Genomic DNA, 22883 nt, shown 5'->3' on the forward strand with positions numbered 1-22883 from the left:
AAAAATATTAATATTGAGCAATTATGGGGACATGTAGGCTGGTTCAGGAAAGACATAAATGACCTTGTTTGATTCTAAATTCAGCTCACTGGCTTATGATGGAAAGTGAAAGGTTATTATATGGACTTACTGGGCAAAACCAGATTTTATAAATAATTACCTGTCAGACTGTTCAAGATAGACAAACATACGCCAGACCAACAAAAACACAGACCTGTCATATTTCTGAGAGAAATGTACGTTGAGTCTTCCTTCTCTGGGAGTATAAGGAGATCAGGTAGAATAAAATGAAGGGGAAAACCCTAAACCCTATATTTTCTGCCTTGTGCATACTTTAACATATATAATGTGGGAAGAGAAGGAATTTTGATGTGAAAAAATAGCCCCTGAAAATTTTATACATCAATAAGCCAGGCAGATTGAAACCAAATACAATAAATGCTGTCGTTTTAAAAGTTAGGATGTTTACTGCAAGCTTATAATTTTCTATGATTAGGGATGCCAAGAAAAATAAGAATGATGATAAAAAGAAAAGTTTAATCATACATTTTAACAACACAGATGGAACATCAAAACCCTTTGGAAATTTCTGATATTACATATCTGCACTTTCTGTCCTTGACATAAAGATTTTTTCCAGAAGGACTAACATAGAACAGGTAAGTGATAGTTAACAAATGGGAATAATATGGCCCAATCATATTAACTGGGCTGCACGATGACTTTGGTCACCAGACGAAACCTTTCATGTTTCTCATTTCTGTTTCTATTAATTCTTTACAAAGGCTGTCTCAGTGTGAGTAAAAGCCATGATAAAAGCAAAATTACACAAAACTCCTACGAATTTAAAGGAATAACTTCCTGTGTTCTTTTGCAATTCAAGTCTAATCAGGAACTGTACAATTACGTCTGCTCTATTTTGACGTGTTCCCGAGGGTGCCGGGTCCTCGCTTACTGGAGAGCGTAGATGCCAGAGGGGAGCTCAGCTGCTACCGGCAGCTCCTGCCCACATGTGCAGCCTCAGGGAGGTGGTGCTGGGAGAAGGCACATCCTCGCTCCTCTCCTGAAGGGGAGGGTGGGTGTGAGAGTGGTCGGCTGGGACGACAGGGACAGGGAAGGAGAGAGCTGAAGATGGGGAGAGGGTCTGGGTGCGGGAAAACACACGCCAGGCAGATATGCAGAGAGCTGGGAAGAAGGCATGGACATGACATACACTGTAAGTGGGAGCAGGGAGGCGAGGGTGGGAATAGAGTTCATCAGGTCCCCTCGAACTTTGATTCCTGTGAGTTTATAAAATAGACATCTGTCTCTAAAGTCCATGTGGATGTAGTCAACGAAGTTGGAAAGTGAAGTGCAAAGGGAAAGCTGACTGTCCTTTTAATTTTGTTTCCTTTGTCCCAAAGTTGGATTACTAAATGCATCAACTAAAACATAGACTAAACACTGAAAAAAAAAAAAAAAAAAAAAAGACACTGCTTTTAAGATATGTGAGCTGAGGGCAGTAAATCCATTCCAAATTAAAATTTCAAAATTGTGTGATCCGCATTCTTGTCCACCTACACACTCTCCCAAACATCCTGCCATTAATTAGCCAACGGCCCGTCTAGTAAACAAGACTCGGCGTTGAGGGGGCTGGGGAAGAGCTGGAGTCGGCCCCTCCGTAGTCACAACAAACCAGCCCACTCCCGAGGGTGCAGCGAAGGCCAACGTGTGCTTTCCTTTGTCCGCGCCGGGGAACAGAAGTCACCTCACGGAGCATCGCCTTCCTGTGGGCCCGGTCCAGCCACGTCAGCAGGCCAGAAAAGCCATCCCGTTCCTGCGGTAGGCACTCTGTCGAGAAGAAGAAATCTGCAGTGAATTATCACAAGTCGGCCAAGAAAGGAGGCACGACGCAAGGAGAGCTTCGTCCTGTGCTGTGGCCGGCGGGCCGCACTCTAACGGGGGCTTAATCCGAACAGTTCTGGTGGCAAAGCTCTAGCAGCTGCTTTGTCTATTAAAAAGTCAATGTGGTTTAACAAGTGGCTAGTGATCCTATTTTGGGGGAGTGGGAGATAGGCAAAATAAGACATCCCGTTTTGTTAATTGCCTGGACTTGGTTAGGTTAAAGACATGTTGTGTTGAATCTGTTTGTCCTTTGTAAACATGTGTTCCCTATTGGACATGCTCAAGAATCATTTCTAACTAAGTATCTTAATAGTCTATAAATTACTGGCTCATTATAGCCTTCCAAGGCCTAATTTATAGTCTCCGGGCAACGCTCTGGGAACAGGCACTAAAGAGGCCGTTCCTCCCCCCGAAAACGGTCTCTAAGGAGTTCTGTACATTACAGATGTTATAGAAAGCTCGAATCTCGCATAACTTCATATACACGCATGCACATGCAGTGTAACTGTGGATTTTCATGATTGGATAAACAGTCCCATGAAAGAAACTGGGAAAGTGGATGCTAATTACAATGTATTTCTTCAGACAAAGTAAAATGCATGACTTTTCATCCCAAGAGCTGTCTCTGCCCCGGAGCTGGGAGAGCCGGGCTACCCAGGCCTCTGTGACTCGCCCTGAGCCTCGCAGCGAGACCGGCGTGGAGCAGAACTGAAACCCACGGCGCAGGAGTAAAATGAGCCCTTTCACCACCACAGCGCTCAATATTTAAACTATGAAGTCACATTCAGACAATTCATAACCCTCAATTAGATGCCATTTTTCTATAATGTTTTCAGAAAAATGGAAACAATTACAGAATCTGTATCAGGGATTTTCCCCTCTAAGGTAATAACTCGGGCTATTCTGGAATCTGCACACTTTCAGTCCAATAAATTTACCGTCAACAGCATATTGTCAGAAATGCAGAATAAGCTTTTATGATTAAGCTAATGCCATGGACGTACTGTACAGTTTTATCCAAAAAAAAAATGACAAATACATTTTTAATTACATTGCAAAAAAGGTAAGTGAACCCCAAGCTTTTAAAGACTTCTACCAACATGAGTTGAAACAAAAATGTTTTTTTTTTCAATAACATTCTGTTAATCATAAAACCAGTTCACTTCACATGCATCCCTTCCAAACAGCCGGCTTGTACGGGATTTCCTGTGGTTGTCAGGTTTGGAGCGAGGCTGAAATTCCATCAGCCGCGATGCTGCCACGCAGCTCACTCCGGAGCAGCGGCGCAAGGATGAGAAAACGGGCACATGCCTGTCCACTCCTCAGGGCTCTCCCGTGAGTTCGTTCCTGACATCAGGCTTTTTGTGCCAGAGGACACCTCTGGACTGGAGCAAACATCCTAACAAGAACTAGAAAGTTCCACGTCCACCCCTGAGAGCCTGCACTGAGAGCAGTGTTAACTGCATTCCTCAGAGAGCCACAAATAACTCGCAGCAATGGATAGAGTGTCTTCCCGCAACCACAGGCGGGAGCCTCAGGCCCCCGCACAGCCTGCCACCAAGGCTGCCTGGGAAGCTTCCGCCCCAGTAATACTTTGTTTCTGGACCTCGGTATTTTAAATTTTACAACCACAGTGACAACCTTTAACATAACATAATATTTAAACACAGGGACGGTTTACATGGAGATAAAGGGACCTGGAGTCCAGCCGGATTTCTCTTCCAGGTAAATGGCAGAGTGAGCCCTCCTGGAGAAAGAAGTCTGGTTCAGGAGAAGAGCCTTGGCTGACGGTACCTAAGAATTTACCGAGTTTAATCTTTCCAGGGTGGGCAGTATGAAGTGGTTCTCCCCAGGACTGAAAAGGTCACTTTTAGAAAATTAATTCACCTTTGCAAACAGTGAAAAGATCGCAGGCTTATTTAGTAACAGATCCCCAGTAGCCAAGCTGACCCAGATTTCTGGACGAAGGTCTTCCTATTCTAATTCTAAAATAGAGGAGGAACAAACATGCATGTATAATTAGCGAAGAGCAATTTCAGCAAACCAATCCCCCAGGGTCCCTCACCCTGAGTCACTGCTGTTCCCTTTGATGTACAAAGGATGTGTGCTGTCTGTGTAGGGTGATTATGGGAACGTCGAAAAGTTGGCATCTTTTCCAGAGTAAGCAACTTTAAAGGAAGATGGATGAAGACAACTCATCTTTGTGTCAACTGTGAATTTCTCTTTATTTGTGTTGCAAATGTTGAAACTAAATTTAAACATCGCTTGGTGTGAGGGCCTTCCAGAGGCCACATTCTCACGAAACACTTTGTATCCCACTTACTCTCTACTGTCAGATCCTATGACTGATTCCCACTTCTATATCTTCACAGACACTCTGCAGACCCTGACCGGAAACAGCCAGGACCACACCTCACTACTGAAAAGAATCAATCAATCAATAACCAAATCAGGTTTCCCCATTAAACCAGCTTCTTCCGTATGCCACTTAAGATTTATTATTGATTTAATAAAGGTCTGTACTCGACTACTAGTTGCTCCTATGTGAATTTGTTGAATAGCTCAGACATTTTAGCATGTTACCAGTAAAGCAGCGAAGATAATAGTTAGGTCGTTTTTAAAGTACCAATTGCAGTTACTATGCCTTTTTTAAAAAAATTGAAGATCAAGTGAGCTCCCACCTTTTACATTCATTTATTCACTCAGCCCCAAATTATGACCTGTTACCAGAACCTCAATATACCTGGATAAGCAGACACAGATTCTATCTACTGCAGGGGCATGGGTGGGGAAATTAACTTATGACTGTGTACTTCTAAAGAATGACTTTTTTTTTTTTTTTGCTTATTTGAATATGGATAAGCTAGAGAAAACATTTAAATCTCAAATTGTTTTACTTCTGCTTTGTTTGTGGGTCACCTAAATTGCACATTTTAAAGAATATACATTACTATGACAAAGTAAAAGATTAACATTTATCTTAAGCAAAAGAAGGTATTTTACAAAACATATCCTGTTGTTCCAACTTGAATATACTTGTGTGTGTTATTTATACCACAGTCTAAATCTGTCCTCCACCCAGTTCAGATGTACATTTTATTCTCACTACCACCTTTCCTGACTCTTTCCTACTTTCTCAAACTTGAAATAAAACAAGAGTTTCATTGTAGGGACTGACATCAGCAAGGCAGGCTAGAGAGTCCCAAAGCTCATCTCCCACAAAAACAATAAACAAACAACTACCAACATGCAGAAACAGCTCTGGGGAAGCTCTGAACTACAGCAAAGAAGCAGAGCCCTGTGGAGCTGAGCAACAAGCCTGGCCACTTAGAAGTGTGGGAAGCATTTTACCTGCGTCACCCCACCCCACCCCCAGTTCAAGCAGCTCAGCGCAGAGGGACTCCCTCAGGTGAATGTTACCCCAGGGGAAAGAAGAATAGGAGCACCTCAGAAAGTCTCATCACTGCCATGGCCATTTGCAGCCTTGGCTACAACACTGAACCCTGCTGATGGAGCTGCTTGGGATCCCCACGGCTGTGTCTCCTCATGGGGGCTGCTGCTGTGAGACCTGCCCCAGGGCCCCACCTGATGCTGTGCCCACTCTCTGCTCTGCGTTTGGACACCACAACACCTCACCCTCTATGGACGGGAGCTGCTGCTGCTCTCTGTGCCCTGCCTCTCGGATCCCAAGTCACAGCTTTGATCCAGCACCACTGGGCGGTGCTCCTGCAGCTGCTGCTCTCTGCAGACCCACTCTGTGAGTCTGATGTCATGGCACTCACTTGCCATTAGTGGGCAGTACTGTTGCAGCTCTATGTCCCATTCCCTGGGTCCTGAGTCATGACTTTGACCTGGCATCACTGAGGCTGAACTGCTGGTGCTCTGCCCCCTGCCCCCTAGGGCCAGAGTCGGGACTTTGACCCACCATTCCAGGGCATCTGCTGCTGCACCCTAGCCACTGCTGGGGTTCCCCACCCTCGGGCCCAAATACTGTAGTGAGTCTCAGAGACTCAGACCTGGGTTCCCCAGGAGACCTGCACATGTCTGCACCTAAGACACTAGCATTACCATTGCAGCAAATGCACCTGTGCCCCAGGACTCAGGCACTGCGGTAGTTCCACATGTACCTGACCCAAGCACCCCAGCTTTACTGCTGCTCTGAGTGCATGAAACCAAGTGGGATAGCCATGTCTAGCGCATTTTCCTACAGGCAAAAAGGGCGACCAGGAAGACCCAGCAGCTCTGCCACTGAGGACCCCAAGAGTCCTAGGCACCACTGCCACTTGCAGGACCCCTACAGTCTTGGCCACCAAAGACCATGCAGTCTTGACCAATGTTGACCTTGGTTGATGGGTGTATGGAAACTATGCCACTGTGCTCTCCCCAGAATCAGAGATGCTGCATCCACCCAGCCAAAGCCCTCATGGCCACCTTCAGAGAAAGGTCTTTCCTAACCAGTGTTAGTCTTTAAAAACTATAGAAGAGCTGACTGCTCCCTCAAATGCACAGACATCAATGTAAAGCCACTAGAAACATGAAAAAGTAAGGAAACATGATACTGTCAATAATTTTCCAGTACCCAACTCCAAAGAAATAGAGATCTATGAGTCAACTGAAAAAAAAAATTAAAAATACTTATTTTAAGGTAGTGCAGTAAGATTCAAGAGACCACAGACAACCCAATGAGCTCAGGAACTAAATGCATGAATAAGATGAGAAGTTCAACAAAGAGAGATAAATCATAATGCACCAAACAAATTCTGGAGCTGAAGGATGCAATGAATAAAATGAAAAATGCAATAGAGACCTTGAAAAAAGGCTTAATCAAGCAGAAGAATTAATCTGCAAACTTGAAGACAGATCTCTTAATATTATTCATTCAGAGGAGAAAAATAAATAAGAATGAAAAGGAGTGAAAAAAGCCTATGTGAATTATGGGACAATATTAAGTGAAACAATATTTGCATTATGGGAGTCCTAGAAGAGAGAGAAAGGATCTGAAAAGTTAACCAAACAGAGATTTTGAAAGAATTAAGAGTTTAAAAAGAGTCATCACATAGAAGCAAACCCAGACAACATTCTCAGCAGGTTTCTCAGAAGAAACCTTGCAGGCCAGGAGGGAGTGGGGTGATATATTCAAATTGCTCAAAGACAAAAACCTGCCAATCTAGACTACTTTACCTGGAAAAGTAATTCTTAGGTAGAGATATAGACAAAAATGGAGGGAATTTATCACCACTAGGCCACCTTAAAAGAAAGGCGAAAAGGAGTTCTTCAAGATGAAACTAAAAGGATGCTAATTAGTAACATGAAAACATATGAAAAATATAAAATCCATTGATAAAGGTAAATACACAGATAAATTCAAAATAATACTGCAATGGTGGTATGTAAATCACTTTGGACTCTAGCATATAGGTTAAAAGACAAAAGTGCTAAAAATAACTATAGCTAAAATATTTTGTTAGTGAAAATACAATATAAAAAGATGCAAATGGTGAGATTAACAACATAAAGTGTGTGTAGGGGAGCAAATAAATGTGTAGATCTTTTTAATGAATTGGAGTTAAGTTGTTACCACTTAAAATACACTTAGAAGATGTACTATAAAAGCCTCTTTGTAAACACAAATTAAATACCTATAATAAGTACACAAATAATAAGAGAACATACCATTATCAAAAAAATCACCAATTCTCAAAGAAAGACAGCAACAGCGGAAGAAAGGAATGAAGAAAGTATAAAACAATCAGAAAACATTTATAAAATGACAATAGTAAGTCCTTACATATATAACATAAATGTTTTTAAATTTCCAATGAAAAGACATTGAAGTGCCTGGATGGATAAAAAGAAAAAAAGAGACCTAAGTACATGCTGCCTACAAGAGACTCACTTAAGCTTTAAAGACATTCACAGGCTGAAAGTGATGGGATGGAAAAATGCTAATGAAAACAAAAGAGAATAGAGGTAGCTATAATTATATCAGAAAATGTAGGCTTTAAGTCAAAAGCTATAGCAAGAGATAAAGAAGGCATAATCCTATATAATAAAGAGGTAGTATGCAAATTAACCCTCATGCCCTCACAAGATGGCTGCCTACGACCAGGCCGGCAGGGCGGGTAGTGAGGGACGACCAAACGACTGAACAAGCAGGCTGCTGGGGCGACCAGGCCAGCATGGGGGTTAGTGAGGGACGACCAAACAACTGAACAGCAGGCTGCGTGGGGTGACCAGGCCGGCAGGGGGGGCCATGAGGGGTGAGCAGGCTCACGGGGGGGGGGGGGGGGGGGGGGGGGGAGAAGTTGGGGGCAACCAGGCCAGCAGAGGGGGCAGTTGGGGGCAACCAGGCTGGAGGGGGTCAGTAAGAGGTGACCAGGCCGGCGGCGGGGGGGGGGGGGCAGTTAGGGGTGACCAGGCTGACGGGGGGGTGTAGTTGGGGGCAATTAGGTTGGCAGGGGGTGCAGAGAGGGGCGACTAGGCCGGTGGGGGGGGGGGAGGAGGAGGAGGGGAAAGTTGGGGGCAACCAGGCCGGCAGAGGGGGCAGTTAGGGGCAACCAGGCTGGTAGGGGGGGGGGCGTAAGGGGTGACCAGGCCAGTGGGGGAGGGCAGTTAGGAGCGACCAGGCTGGCAGGGAGGGGGCAGTTGTGGGTGACCTGGCCAGCAGCGGGGGGCAGTTAGGGGTGACCAGGTCGGCAGGGGGGGCAGTTAGGGGCGATCAGGCTGGCACACAGAGGCAGTGAGGGGCGATCAGGCTGGCAAGGGGGGGCGCAATTAGGGGTGACCAGGCAGGCAGGCAGGTGAGTGATTAGGAGCCAGCTGTCCCGGATTGTGAGAGAGATGTCTGACTGCCGGTTTAGGCCCGATCCCCAGGATCGGGCCTAAACCAGCAGTCGGACATCACCCAAGGTGTCCCGGATTGAAGAGGGTGCAGACTGGGCTGAGGAGACCCCCCCCCTTCCCATGCACGAATTTATTTACCAGATTAATGGCTTATTAACAAAAGGATATAACACAGGTACAACCAAATGGAAGAAATGCATAGGGCAAGGCATGTGAGGGCAGAGCTTCCATGCCCGCTCTGAGTGTGCCATTATCCTGAATCTCTGTGTGCTCACCAACCCAGAAGCTCTCCAAACCTCATCCTTTTGGGTTTTTTAATGGAGGCTTCATTACATGGACATGATTGACTAAATCACTGGCCACTGGTGACTGAACTCCATCTCCAGCCCCTCTCCCCTGGCAAGAGGAACAGGGGTGGTACTGAAAGTTTCAACCTTCTAATCACATGGTTGGCTCCACTGGCAACTAGCCTCCATCCTTAAGTGCAGTCCAACAGTCACCTCATTAACATCAGAGAAACCTTTATAATTCTCATCATAAGAAATTCCAGGGATTTTAGGAGCTCTGTGATGAAAATAGGGACAAAGACCAAATACAGCATTGGGCAAAAGTTGTGAGTTTATTCTTGTATTATTTATTAATTATTATATTAATAGAATATAGGGGTGGGCTTACAGAATAAAAGATAAAAATCATATAATCATTTCAGTAGATGCAGAAAAAGCATCTGACAAAAGTCAACATTCTTTTATGATAAAATTACTCTCAATGAATTAGGTATAGAAGGAATGTACATCAAAATAATAAATGACATATAGGACAAGCCCACAGCTAACATAATACTAAATGGAGAAAAGTTACAAGTCTTTCCTCTGTGATCAGGAACAAGACGATGTCCACTCTTTCCACTTCTATTCAACATACTGGAGGTCCTAGCCACAGCAATTAGGCAAGAAAAAGAAATACAAGGCATCCAAATCAGAAAGGAAGAATAAAATTATTTCTACTTGCAGATGACATGATCTTATACATAGTAAACCATACAGACTCCACTAAAAACAAAACAAAACACACACACACAAAAAAACACAAACCTGTTAGAATGTATGAATTGAGTGAAGTTGTAGGACACAAAACCAACACACAAAAATCAATTGTGTTTCTATACACCAACAATAAACTATCTGCAAAAGAAATTAAGAAAGCAATCAAATACAATAAAATAATCAGGAAAAATCTAACCAAGGATGTGAAAACCTGTTCACTGGAAACTAGAAGACATTGGTGAAATAATTTAAAGAAGACACAAGTAAATAGAAAGATATCCTATAGTGTTGGATTAGAAGAATTAATATTATTAAGAATATCAATACTATTCAAAGCAATCTACAGATTAAATTCAATGGCATTTTTTTCATAGAAATAGAAAATACAATCTTAAAATTTGTTTGGAACCACAAAAGACCCTGAATAGCCAAAGCAATCTTGAGAAAGAACAAAGCAGAATGCAACACACTTTCTGCTTTCAAACTATATTATAAGGTTGTAGTAATTAAAACAGTATGGTATTGGCATAAAAACAGGCATGGATCCATGGAATAGAATAGAGAGCCCAGAAATTAACCCACACATATAGTCAATTTTTGACAAAGGAGCCAAGAATATATTAGGATAATCTCTTCAATAAATGGTACTGGGAAAACTGTGTAGCCACATGCAAAAGAATGAAACGGGACCCCTATTTTACACCATATAAACAATCAACTCAAAATGGATGAAGGACTTCAATGTAAGACCTGCAGCTGTCAAACTCCTAGAAGTAAACATAGGGGATATTCTCCTTGATATTGGCCTTGACAGTGGTTTCTTAGATTGACTTTTGCATAGCAAAGTCAATAATAAATTGAGAAGGCAACTACAGAATCAGAGAAAATCTTTGCAAACCATATATCTAATAAGGGGTTAATATCTAAAATACATAAAGAACAAATGATTCAATAGCAAAAATGCAAATAATAAAATTTTAAAATTGGCAACAAAAACTGGATAGACATTTTCCTGAAGAAGACATACAAATGGCCAATAGGTACATGAAAAAGGTGTTCAACATCACTAATCATCAAGAAAATTCAAATCAAACCACAATGAGATATCACCTAACACCTGTTAGGATGGCTATTATAAAAAAGACAAGAGATAACAAATGTGGAGAAAAGGGACTCCTTATATGCTGTTGGGGGGAATGTAAATTGGTACAGTTATTATGGAAAACAGTATAGTGGTTGCTCAAAAATTAAAAATAGAACTACAATTGGACCCAGCAATCTGACTCCTGGGTATGTATCAGAAGGAAATGAAATACATATCTCAAAGAGATAACTGTACCATGTTCATTGCAACATTATTTACAATCACCAAGATATGGTAACAACCTAAATGTCTTTGGGTGAACCTGGAGGGCATTAGGTTAAGTGAAATAAGCTAGACAGAGAAATACAAGTACTGTTTGGTATCACTTGTAAGTGGATTATAAACAAAATAAAACTAAAATCAAAGCAAAACACACACACACACACACACAACACACACACACACACACACACACACACCAAAAACAAAACAGAGTAGAATTGTGGTTGCCAGGGGCTATAGGGACAGAGAAATGGGGAGATGTAGATCCAAGGGTACAAACTCTTGGTTACAAGTTCTGAGGATCTAATGTACAGCCTGGTGAGTTAAACATACAGTGTTGTATACTTGAAAGTTGCTGAGAGTACATCTTAAGTGTTCTAACACACACAAAACAAAACAAAAAGAGTTAACGGTGAGATGATGGATGTGTTAATTATCTTGATCATGATAGTCATTCCCCAATGTAAATGTATATCAAATCATCACATTGCATACATTAAATACATGCAATTATATTTGTCAATTATTCCTCAAAATTGGAAATAAAAAAATAATTTCATTGTAGCAGGTCCCAAATTCAGTTATAAATATTTCCTTTCTCAAAGTCCTAAGACAGAAGATTTTGGTTCTATTGCCTGAAGTGCTATACATTTGTATGATATGATTTTAGAAAATCTGAGTTCTTACTCTATATAAACCACTCTGCTCGGTGTCTAAGGACAAAAGCTAAGTAACACAGTCCCTGCAGTCAGTAAACTTCCAATTTAATGCCAACAGCTTACAAGTAAAATGCAATGAGAGGTCATTCGCAAGGGTGGGAGGAGGGAGAAAACAAGGCAGCTCTTTTGTTTGCTTTTTAAAAAAATTATCTTTATTGTTGAAAGTATTATTACAGATGTCCCCCTTTTCCCCCATGGACCCCCTCCACCTGACCCTGCCCCCCCCCCCCACAGGCCTTCACTGCACTATTATCTGTGTCCATGTGTTATGCATATATGCATATAAATTCTTTGGTTAATCTCTTCCTGACCACCCCCCCCCCCTTAATCACAATATTTAATTTCAAATAACATTTAAAGGGCACGAAATCTGTAGATTTCTTAAGGCAACGAGAAAGGGGTAAAGATTAAAAAACACTACATGGTTTTATGGTTGATAAGCACTTTCATGCCCATATCTAATTTACCCTTACCACAACTAGTAAAAAGGGTCTTATTATTCTCTTTTTTAAAGTTACATACTCCAGTGAATGGTAGATTTAGTATTAAAAACCCAGGGCCTGTATTCTTTTCATTATACCACATTGTCTTACACTAAACAAAAGAAAAAACCCTCTGAAATCTGGCATAATTCATTCCACCCGGATTACTGAAGACATACAAAGTCTCCTAGTCCTGACAAACTCAATTCTTGCTAACTCAACATCACTTAAAGGTGAAATGAAAATTTAACTTCAAATTTAAACTAAATCAGCCTGGTCCGATACTTCAAAGTGCGGAGGGGGACTTAAATCTAAGTCATCTTCAGTTTTGAGGCATCTCAACGAGTGCTTATTTTCCAGGCTAATTTTAAGAACAGTATATACTAGAAAGCACTGTGCAACCTAATCACCGAGGGAGCTTTGAAAAAGAACAGATCCTCTGGCTCTGCTGCCTCTGGACTGTTTCCAAAGCCCCCAGGTGACTGGCTGCAGCGAGGGCTGAGAATGGCGGCAGAGAGGACAAGGACACCATCAACAGGACCAAAGATGGTTTTGTCAGCGGTGGGAACCATTTCAGAATCTGTCATGATTATACAGTAAGTAACATCTCTTAGTGGAAATCCTAATACTGGCATTTAATTTAATACAGAAGAAAGAGAAATTCAGGTTTTCAGACCATGCCTTTCTACCCAGACAGCAAATGGGTTACCTGTGTCTCTCTCACATTTCTCACCTGCAGTCCATCTGTAGAGTAGTCATTGTTTTTTTCTTTTTCCTTCCTAGATGCTGGGATGCCACTCTTAGGGACATAATCCTTCAGACTGTCTCCCCATATTTAATTCCATAATGAAAAAGGAATTTGGAAACAGCCTATTAACCCAAGCTGAACAAACCCTTTGCATATATCAAGGAATAGACTTTGGAACTGGAAAGTGTCTTTGTGAACGCCTCAAGCCCAATTCCAAATTTAACAGAGAAAACGAACGCCCAGAGAGAGCCACCCATCCCTGGTCATGTGGGGGGAGAACCTGGGATTCCTGACTCAGTTTAGGGCTCTTTATGGATGGTTCTCATTCTGTCCAAAGCTATGTGTTTAGCGTCCCAGACCTTAATGGGGAAAACAGATGTAGGGGGAAAATTGTTTTTCCGGATTAAGAGCCCTTGGGAGCAGAACAAAAGTGAAGGGACTGGGAAGGGGAGACTTAACGATGTCCAAACAGCACAGCTGAGGAGTCAGAACAAGGAAGACCGTTATGAGCTGCTAGCTCTACTTTTGGCTCTTCTGCTGCATGATTAGCTCTTCCTTGGAGAATCACTAATTTCCCAAAGTGCCCCAAATAATAACTTTGATAAATGGACGAAATATCAAAATAATTAAGATAAACCTGTCTGGAAAGTTGTGTGGCGAAAGCACACATCTTTAGGACCTTCAAGGGGCGACACACCATGTGTTCCCATTCAAGTCTTACTAAGGCTGTGCTCAGTGTCCGACTTAGGGCTGAACAAATAATGTGGCTTGCCTGGATATGCTTGGAGTTGACCATTTGGATGAAATCCAGTAAGAAAAGGACAATAAAAAGATTTGGAGCATATATTCTCTCTCCCAAACTACTCTTAACTCCCAATTAACTAAGTGTAGGGCAGACTTTCTGCAGAGGATGACTTGTGGGCCACAGGACCCGCCCTGGTTACCAAGGGCCTGGTGGTTTCACAAACGTTCCCCACTCCAGAGACTCGGAGGGCATGGAGGGCACAGAGGGCACACGGGGGCTTAGCTGGGAGAAGAGGCAGGGAGGTAGCAGAGGAAACTGGAAGCATCTGCCTTTCACTAGTCCTTACCGATTTGGTTAATCTAAGTGATTTGTTGGAATACTCAGTTGAATCGGGGTTGGGAAGGGAGCTACATCTCTGAATTTCACGTATAAATGCTGTTGCACAAGCTACATGAGCCCTCCTCTCTGCCCCGCCTCACACCCAAGTTTTCCAGGAAAAGCCAGTTGTTTTTGCATCTGGCCTTTCCCTCCCTCCCTTCTGGCAGCCACACTGGAGACTACATCAAGCTGTTCCCACACGCCCCAATTCAGCCCTGCCCTCTATGGAGCCACTGGATTCAGAGACCAAGCCTCCCCTAGACCTTCATTTGCCTCAGGAGGTATCTATGCCCCAGAGACATACTGCTTTGCTTTAATACTGTACATCTCTGAGGCTCTGGATCTTCATATCAAAGCTGTGCAACAGCTTTTTAAAAGATAAAATATGACACCCCCCCCCCCCCAGGCCTTTGGCTGCCCTTGTGTCTGCGTGTGGGAAGAGATTTAATTATAATGAATAAATCTGAATGGTGGTCTAAGACTCTTAAAATCAAAGTGGGAATCATGGCTGAATTTCATTAGCAAACATAAATACAAATAGGCACATCTTGTTTGCACCAAAGCCATGTGACTTTTCCCCTTTTGATAATTTTATTCTAACTCTGATATTTCAGAGAATCTAAATTGAACCATATGATGAATAGCACTGCAACACGCAAAGTTCTTCATTAAACATCTTCCCTTTGTATACTTCCCAGTGTTAGAAACATCCTGTGGAAACCTGGAGGGCAGTTTGTCGGACAGCAGGGCACTGGTTTAAGAACAGGAACAGGGAGGGAAAAAGACATATCACTAACTGTCCTTCTGGTCCAAGTAACTGGGAGCCTATATAAATTTCAAGAAGTTGTCATTTTATGCATGCTTTCCTGTATGTCTCTGTCATATTCTTATTACCAAGTTATTCCAGCATTCTGAATACAAAAACCTCTAAATTAAAATTTAGTTATTAAAAATTGCCATTTATAATTGTCCAAGACAACTCAACCAAATTATATGAGAGATATGTTAATTCTGTTGTTAAGCAAAATAATTAAGTAACTGATAAAAACAACATTGTTTTTTAGCACAAAAGTGTTTTGTGAAAGTTATTTTTAGCAATTTTATATGAGACTAAAAGTATACCATTTCTATGTATAAATTATTCTTTCCATGATATCGTATATACTTAAACACAACTATGGTTAATAATAATTTAATGCCTATAATGTTAAACTTTTCTTCAGCTACCTTATATTAACAACAGTCAAAACACAGATGTCTGAAATTATTCCAAGCTGCAAACACATATAACTCTATATGAAAACAGTGCTAAATTGGCAGAATTATTAACTGAAATCTCCTTTTTTGGGGGGGAGGGGGACAGGGCTAACAACAGTTAATTTTCATTTCTCTATAGCGTTCAGAAGGCAGGGACCTTACTATTTTATCTATGTGTGCCCACAGTATAACCCAATGCAGAGAAAATAAGTAGGTGCTCAATAAATACCCATCGTGGGAATGAATGCATTTGATTAGCAAGTAGGTTAGTTTCCTCTGGGCAACAATGAGAAATGCTAACATGTGTTCTCCACCAGAACAGGGGCTGGGATAGTCTCAGCTCTTAAAAATTAGGCTTAGACCACACACTTATCATTTTACAAGATAACCATCAGTAGCAATTGTTAAGAAAAATAAATTAGTGACCTTAATAATTCAACCATAAACATTGCTGCAAAAAAAAGTCACTGTGATATGGGTTCTCAGTTCCCACTGGGAGCATTTCTGGGCTTCTCCTTACTGTTATCTGCTAGGAGTAAAAAAATTGGCTCCCACATGCCTTGTTTGCCAAAAAAAAGAGAGTCCAAGTTATCTAAAACAACACTGTTACCGTACTTTCCGGCGTATAAGACGACTGGGCGTATAAGATTTTCCTGAGTTAAAAAGTCGTTTTATACGCCGGAAAATATGGTATATTGGACTATATTGATGGGATTAGATATTATGGGTTAGATATATTGGACTACCGTATTTTCCAGAGTATAAAACGACTTTTTAACCCAGGAAAATCTTATACACCCAGTTGTCTTATACGCCGGAAAATACGGTGATTATATTGTTGAGTCTAAACATTTGAAGTTCAAATATACTGCTACTGAAAATTATAATTAATAGCGAGTTTACAGTAGGTAGTATAAAATAATTTTTTTTTACAATCTTGGTTATATGGCAGTGATATTCAATTGTATTTTCAATCTTCAACAATGATACAAAATAAAAATAAAATATTGCCTCAACAGCCAGTGCGACATCAAAAAACACAACACAAAAAATAAGATCGTGGGTAGCAATACCTGTTTACCAATGGTCAAGACAGCAATTCAGGTTAGTAAATAAGTTATGATTAAGGTTCCTAAGAATTCTTTGAAGACAAAAAATACTAAAAATTATGATAAAAACAGTCAGGACATAGTAGTTAATAATATCAATCATGTATGGAAGCTACTTGAGAAGGTATATTTCTGTATGGATTGTCATTCATTCAACAATACAGCCTACAAGGTTCAGTGGATACAGCAGTGATCACAGCCCCTCATTTTCTTCTCCTTTAAAAAAAAAAAAATCCTGAGGCTATGTTTTTACTGATTTTTCGAGAGAGAGGAAAGGAAAGAGAAACATCAATGAGAGAAACATCGATCAGTTGCCTCTAATACACGTCCCAACTGGGGATGGAACCCCAAACCTGCAACCAAGGTATGTGCCCTGACCTGGAATTGAACCCTCAATCTTTTAGTGCATGGGACGCTGCTCTAACCAAATGAGCCACCAGGCCAGGGTCTGCCCTTCATATTCAACAGTCTAATAAAGAAGACATATTGAATGAGAAATGACAAAAGTAATACAAGTTTAAAAAATGAGTATAGCATATAATGGGACCATAGAAGAAGGCGGTAGAGGTGGTATTGGTGATCAAGGCACCTTCTTGAAGAAAAAGACACTCAGCTGAGACCTGAGTTGGGGACAAGAGAAAATGGTGAGCAGAATAGAGAGTTTTCTAGGTAAGACCCAGAGGAGGGAGAGCTTGCCTTAGCTTGTTTCTAAATGCTAGACTATAGGCTATGTCTGTCGCCATAATATTAAATCTAAGACACCATCCACACTACCTACCACTAAAGTGTTTATCAAAATTCAGATAAGAGCCCAGCTAGAGTGGCTCAGTGATTGAGCATTGACCCATGAACCAGGAAGTCATGGTTACATTCCTGGCCAGGGCACATTCTTACCATATGATCCAGCATTTGCACTACTTGGTATTTACCTAAAGGAGTTGAAAACTTATGTCCACATGAATACCTGCATATGGGTATTTATAGCTTTATTCATACTTGTCAAAACTTGGAAGCAACCAAGATGTCCTTCAGTAAGTGAAAGGATAAATAAACTGGTAACATTCAGACAGTGGATTATTCAGTTCTCAAAAGAAATGAGATATTAAGCCATGAAAAGACACGGGGAAAATTTAAATGCTTATTACTCAGTGAAATAAGGCAACCTGAAAAGTTACACAATTTATGACTCCAAGTATATAACATTCTGGAAAAGGCAAAACTTTGAAGCCAGTAAACTATGGACTTAGGATGAAAATGATGTGTCATTGTAAGTTCATAAACTGTAGAAAAAGCATGATTCTGATGGATGGTATGGATAATGGGGGAGGCTGTGCATATGTGGGGCAGGGGATCTATTGGAAATTTCTGTACCTTCCATTAACTTTTGCTGTGACTCTAAAACTAGTCTAAGAAATATAGTATATACAAATTTGAAATACTCTCTCTTGGCATTTATTTCAAAATTAAACTGCTCTGTATTGACATTGACAGGGATGCCTCCTTCATACCTTTGTGTCTCCTCCCTAATAAGGTGTATTTGAGCTCTTGCAAACATATTCTTTTACCTTGTACATATAGAAACACCTGTATTTCTATGATAGAGTTGTGTTAATGAAATTTGCCACAAACATTTACAATCTGCCTTAACCATTTTGAAAATTTACCTCCAAAACAAATAGCCAGAGTATGTTCACCAGTATGAAAGATTAATTTGAACAGAATTATCATATTAAATGGCTAAACTTTCTAAGGTATGAAACTATCCTGTCAGATATGATGTATTATTTATATAGCAGCGACAGTGCTCATTTTATTGGGTATTTTCCTAATTAACCCTAAAAGGTCAGCTATTTGGGTCATAGTAACTGGGATGCTGAAGAGGCCCAGATCACCCATCACACTAGTGTTCAAGTCTACTGTTTACTGGTCGCAATGTCTCTCAAAGACAATGAGAAGGTTTAGGCTTAGCACCTTAAAAAGAAAGGTTCTTTTCACTTCTACTTTCTTTTAAAAATATTTTGTTTTATTATTCACCAGCCAAATTAAAAAAAAATAGATCTTTCAAAGACCTATGAAAAAATTAGCACCAATTCTAGACTAAAGAATTATGAAAGAAGTTGTCTGTTGTGTTTCAGTAACTCTTACCATGACTTCTTGAGAAAGGGCTGAATGGATTCTATCTTTATGTATTCTATTCATGGCATTCTAGCCTCAGGATGTATAATCCTCATGCTGAAATTAATTCCACGAATCATTTCAACTAGCTTTCAAGAGAGCCTTTTTAAATTAATCTATCTCTGCCTGTCCAATCCATGTGGTGGGGTTAGTGATGGAGTAGGCTGGTCCCATCACTCTCAGGGTCCCTTGGCCCCCTCTGCATGCAGCCAGCTCCTTCTTCAGCACAGGCCTGGGAGGTGAGAGGAGGTAAGCTAATGCATGAGTAGCTGCCAGGAGAAAAGATGGGAGGAAAAAAGCTAAAGAAATATACTATTTCAATCAAAGTCAGAAATTTGTAGAAGTGGTTTTGGTCTCCATATAGTAAAAATATTTATCCAAGAAACTCCTGCTCGGGTGTGAACATCCTACTTCTAGTGGGATTTTGTTTGGCAAAGGACTGTGAAAGAGTGGAAGCTAATACAGAACATGTCTATAAACAAATTTATTTAGTTAGTACAGATTGACACATTCACTAGAGGATTTCAGCAATTACATGTGTAAAACTATTTCCTACAGTGGTTTCCTTTTGTGATTTTGCTAATTTATTCAATCTAGGCCATTTTCATGCACTGACTGTTACAAGCCATTTAGCCACCCAGGCTGAAATGAACATATGGGGACTCCACACCTTCTTTCCAATGCTTCATGTAAACATAATTATATGGTGATATTAGAGTCAAACTTCTAATGAAAGAAAGTCAAGCAAGGTTATAATACCTTAAAACATGATGCTATAATCTAACTTTGGAGAAAAGAGCTTTGGCTATGATGTACATGAAAGTTTTTGGTAAAATGCAAATATAATGTGTTTATATTTGCATTCAATATGTATTTGTAATCTATTTATAAGTATAACAACATATAATCAAATCATATTCTTGGGAGAATTTTAACTTTTAGCAAATGTATATTTATTGAAATTCATATTCTCAACTCTGGAAATACTTTGATTATAATTCTCTACTGATGCATACTTCTATTTGTAAATGTTAGTATAATTAATTACATTAATTAATAACTTCTATCTCTTGAACTCTAAGCCATTATTATAGTTTGTATAAATGTCTTACTTCAAATACTCAATAAATATTTGGTACATGAGTAAAGACTATTCAGGTTTGAATAGTCCTCATGTAATGAAAATCAAGCCTAGCTGGTTTGGCTCAGTGGATAGAGCGTCAGCCTGCAGACTGAAGGGTCCCGGGTTCGATTCTGGTCAAGGGCACATGCTCGGGTTGCAGGCTCAATCCCCAGTAGGGGGTGTACAGGAGGCAGCCAATCAGTGATTCTCTATCATCATTGACATTTCTATCTCTCCTTCTCCCTCTCTGAAATAAATAAATAAATAAATAAATACACACACACACACACACACACACACACACACACACACATATATATATATACACTGTATGTATATAAAGGAAAATCAGTATACATGAACACTTCCTTTGCAAAATAATTTATTTCATAAACTGAGAATTTTAACTTCTGAAGCATATATTATCTTCAAATATATTTGCAATTAATAAAACAAAATGCAGTGTAGCTTTACTTAGATAAAGGGTTGCACAACTGCTATCAGTAGGGAGAGGGTAGGTATCCCACAAAAAACATTTATGTAAAATGGGGTCTTCATACTCAAAACAGTTGGGAATCATTGGCCTTGCCCGAGTTTAGGTGGGTAAACCATCCAGGCAGGTATGGCAGGAAATGGCAGGGTCCTGGCAATCAAAGGCAGAAGGAACTTGAAATAGCTGGTCCCTTGAGTAGGCTGAGTGACAAGCTTCTAAAACCCTCCATTGGGATTCTCAGGTCACTAGGCCACTGGAGAACTCTCTGTGCTGGGTGCAGAAATGAGAAGATCTCAAAGACCAACCTCTACCACAAACGAGAAAGTGGAGGGGAGATATTCCATTACCTATTGTTCTAGAGTTAACGTTGACATTATTTTTCAAACATTTTGAAAATCCTTACCAGTAGTGGAGAGATAATAATGGGATATTTGTTTACTCCTCACTTTAATGTGCTCTGTTGAATTTATTTTTCTTTTTTTTTGGTGATTTGTTTCACCATAAAATCAGTAAGTCTATTTTTATGGGGTTTATGCTAGGGCTAGTTTTATTTACAATTACTATCTTGATGTAATAGTAATTAAATGATGTTATGGGTTGAATCATGTCCTCCATAAAGCTAAGTTGAAGTCGTGATTCCTGGAAGAAGCGACTGTGCCCTGATTTGGAAATGGGGTCTTTGCAGATGGGATCAAGTTAAGATGAGGGCATTAAGGTGGGCAATGGTCAAACATGAGTGGTGTCCTTGTATGAGGAGCTAAGAGACACACAGGACAAAGACCACCCCTAGCTGGTTTGGCTCAGTGGATAGAGCGTTGGCCTGTGGCCTGAAGGGTCAGGATTCCAGTCAAGGGCACATGCCTTGGTTGCGGGCTGGATCCCCAGTAGGGGGCGTGCAGGAGACAGCTGATCAATGATTCTATCATCGATGTTTCTATCTCTCCCTCTCCTTTCCTCTCTGAAATCAATAAAAACATATTAAAAAAAAAAAAGAGAGAGAGAGAGAGAGCAGAGACTGGAGCGACGGATCTTAACCAAGGAGCATCAGGCATGGCTGGTCATCATCAAAAGCTGGGAGAGACATGAATCAGACTCTCCCTTGGAGCCCTCCCAGGAACCAGCCCTGCGCACACCTTGATTTCAAACTTCCAGCCTCCGGAACTGTGAGATAATAAATCTGTGCTGTTTTAGGCCACCCTGTTTGTGGCACTCTGTACAGCAGTCTTAGGCAAGTAGTACAGGTGGTAACGCACCCACTTTCACTCTTTTCTTGTATGAATCTTTTTTAACCACATAGTCTGGAAACTAAGGCAGTGCTGAAGTCCTCTAAAACCGAAATCAGTCTATAAAGTAGAAATAGCTGCTTTGCAATCGAATTTTCTGGGCTGAGAGTGTCAAATGAGATCAGTTCAGCTTCCACCTGGGCAGGAAATTTTCCCTTTCTGGCTTTTTCAGCAGGTACAGGGGTGCACAGTACCTGAAACAAGGTCTGGCCCCAAAGTGTACCATTAAGTAAGGCTTTTCTAAACCTAGAAAAAACCTAGAGGGGGAAAAACTTAGGGTGCATTCTCAAGACTGTGGCGCTTTCATCTCAAACACTGTGAAAGTATAAGAGAAAATCAAGTACAGTCGGCCTCCCATGTCCACGTATTAAAAAATAAAAAGGTTATGTTGCTGCTGACGTGTAATATGCAGTTAGGCCTAAGGTGGTTGTATCTCTACTGAACATGTACAAACTTTTCTTTGGTCATTATTCCCTAAACTGTTTACACAGCATTTTACCTAGTATTGGGTATTTTAAGTAAACTAGAGATGAGACTGGACAAAAATCATACACCTATGGATAAGGATTGCGGGGGGGGGGGGGGGAGGTAAGGGAAGGGGGGGGTAGGAACTGGGTGGTGGGTAGATATGTGGGGAAAAAGGAGAAACAATTGTAATCTGAACAATAAAGATTCATTAAAAAAAATAAAATAAAATAAAGTCAACAGGAGGATGTTCATAGGTCATATGCAAACACTACATCCTTTTATATAAGAGAAGAGCATCTCTGGATTTTGGAATCCCTGAGGGTTCTCTCCCCTCTGCCCCTCCTCCCCCAACCTTCCATACCAAAGGATGACTGCATTGGCCTCAAAGAAAGGAGTCTGAGATACTTTAAAAGCTAAGCTCTTGATAATGGAATCACACCACAGTCCTTTTGCTTTAAGACAAACCTAAGTTACTAAGTTCAAGTTACTTTATATTTGGCCTAGTAAACGCTCAAAGTAGTAATCCTCATTTTTATAATGTATAAAGGAATGTTAAAAACATACATTATGTTGAAAAAATTTGAGTATGAGGAAATATAAAAAAATGTAAAAGCACTCACATGGGAGTTATACTTCTGGTAGCTACTGACTGAGGAAATACGTAATGATAAAAAATCCTTCGATGACGTATCTAAATGAATTTTATTAACACAACAGTATCTACATATAGTTGAAAACATATCAAGACATATCAATTATCTTCT

The 22883-nt window shown here is 40.6% G+C and overlaps 1 protein-coding gene across 1 annotated transcript in view; it reads right to left on the reverse strand.

Annotated features, from left to right (window-relative positions):
* Positions 1-517: 517 nt before the first annotated feature.
* SUPT3H (SPT3 homolog, SAGA and STAGA complex component) overlaps positions 518-22883 on the reverse strand; it is a 433324-nt gene continuing 410958 nt past the window's right edge. The window contains exon 12 of the mRNA XM_028127963.2: positions 518-1830. Coding sequence (XP_027983764.2) covers positions 1789-1830 — 42 coding nt within the window. The 3' untranslated portion in view covers positions 518-1788. The remainder of the gene's footprint in view (positions 1831-22883) is intronic.

The sequence above is a fragment of the Eptesicus fuscus genome, chromosome 10, assembly GCF_027574615.1.
Source record: "Eptesicus fuscus isolate TK198812 chromosome 10, DD_ASM_mEF_20220401, whole genome shotgun sequence".
NCBI classification, from domain to species: domain Eukaryota; kingdom Metazoa; phylum Chordata; class Mammalia; order Chiroptera; family Vespertilionidae; genus Eptesicus; species Eptesicus fuscus.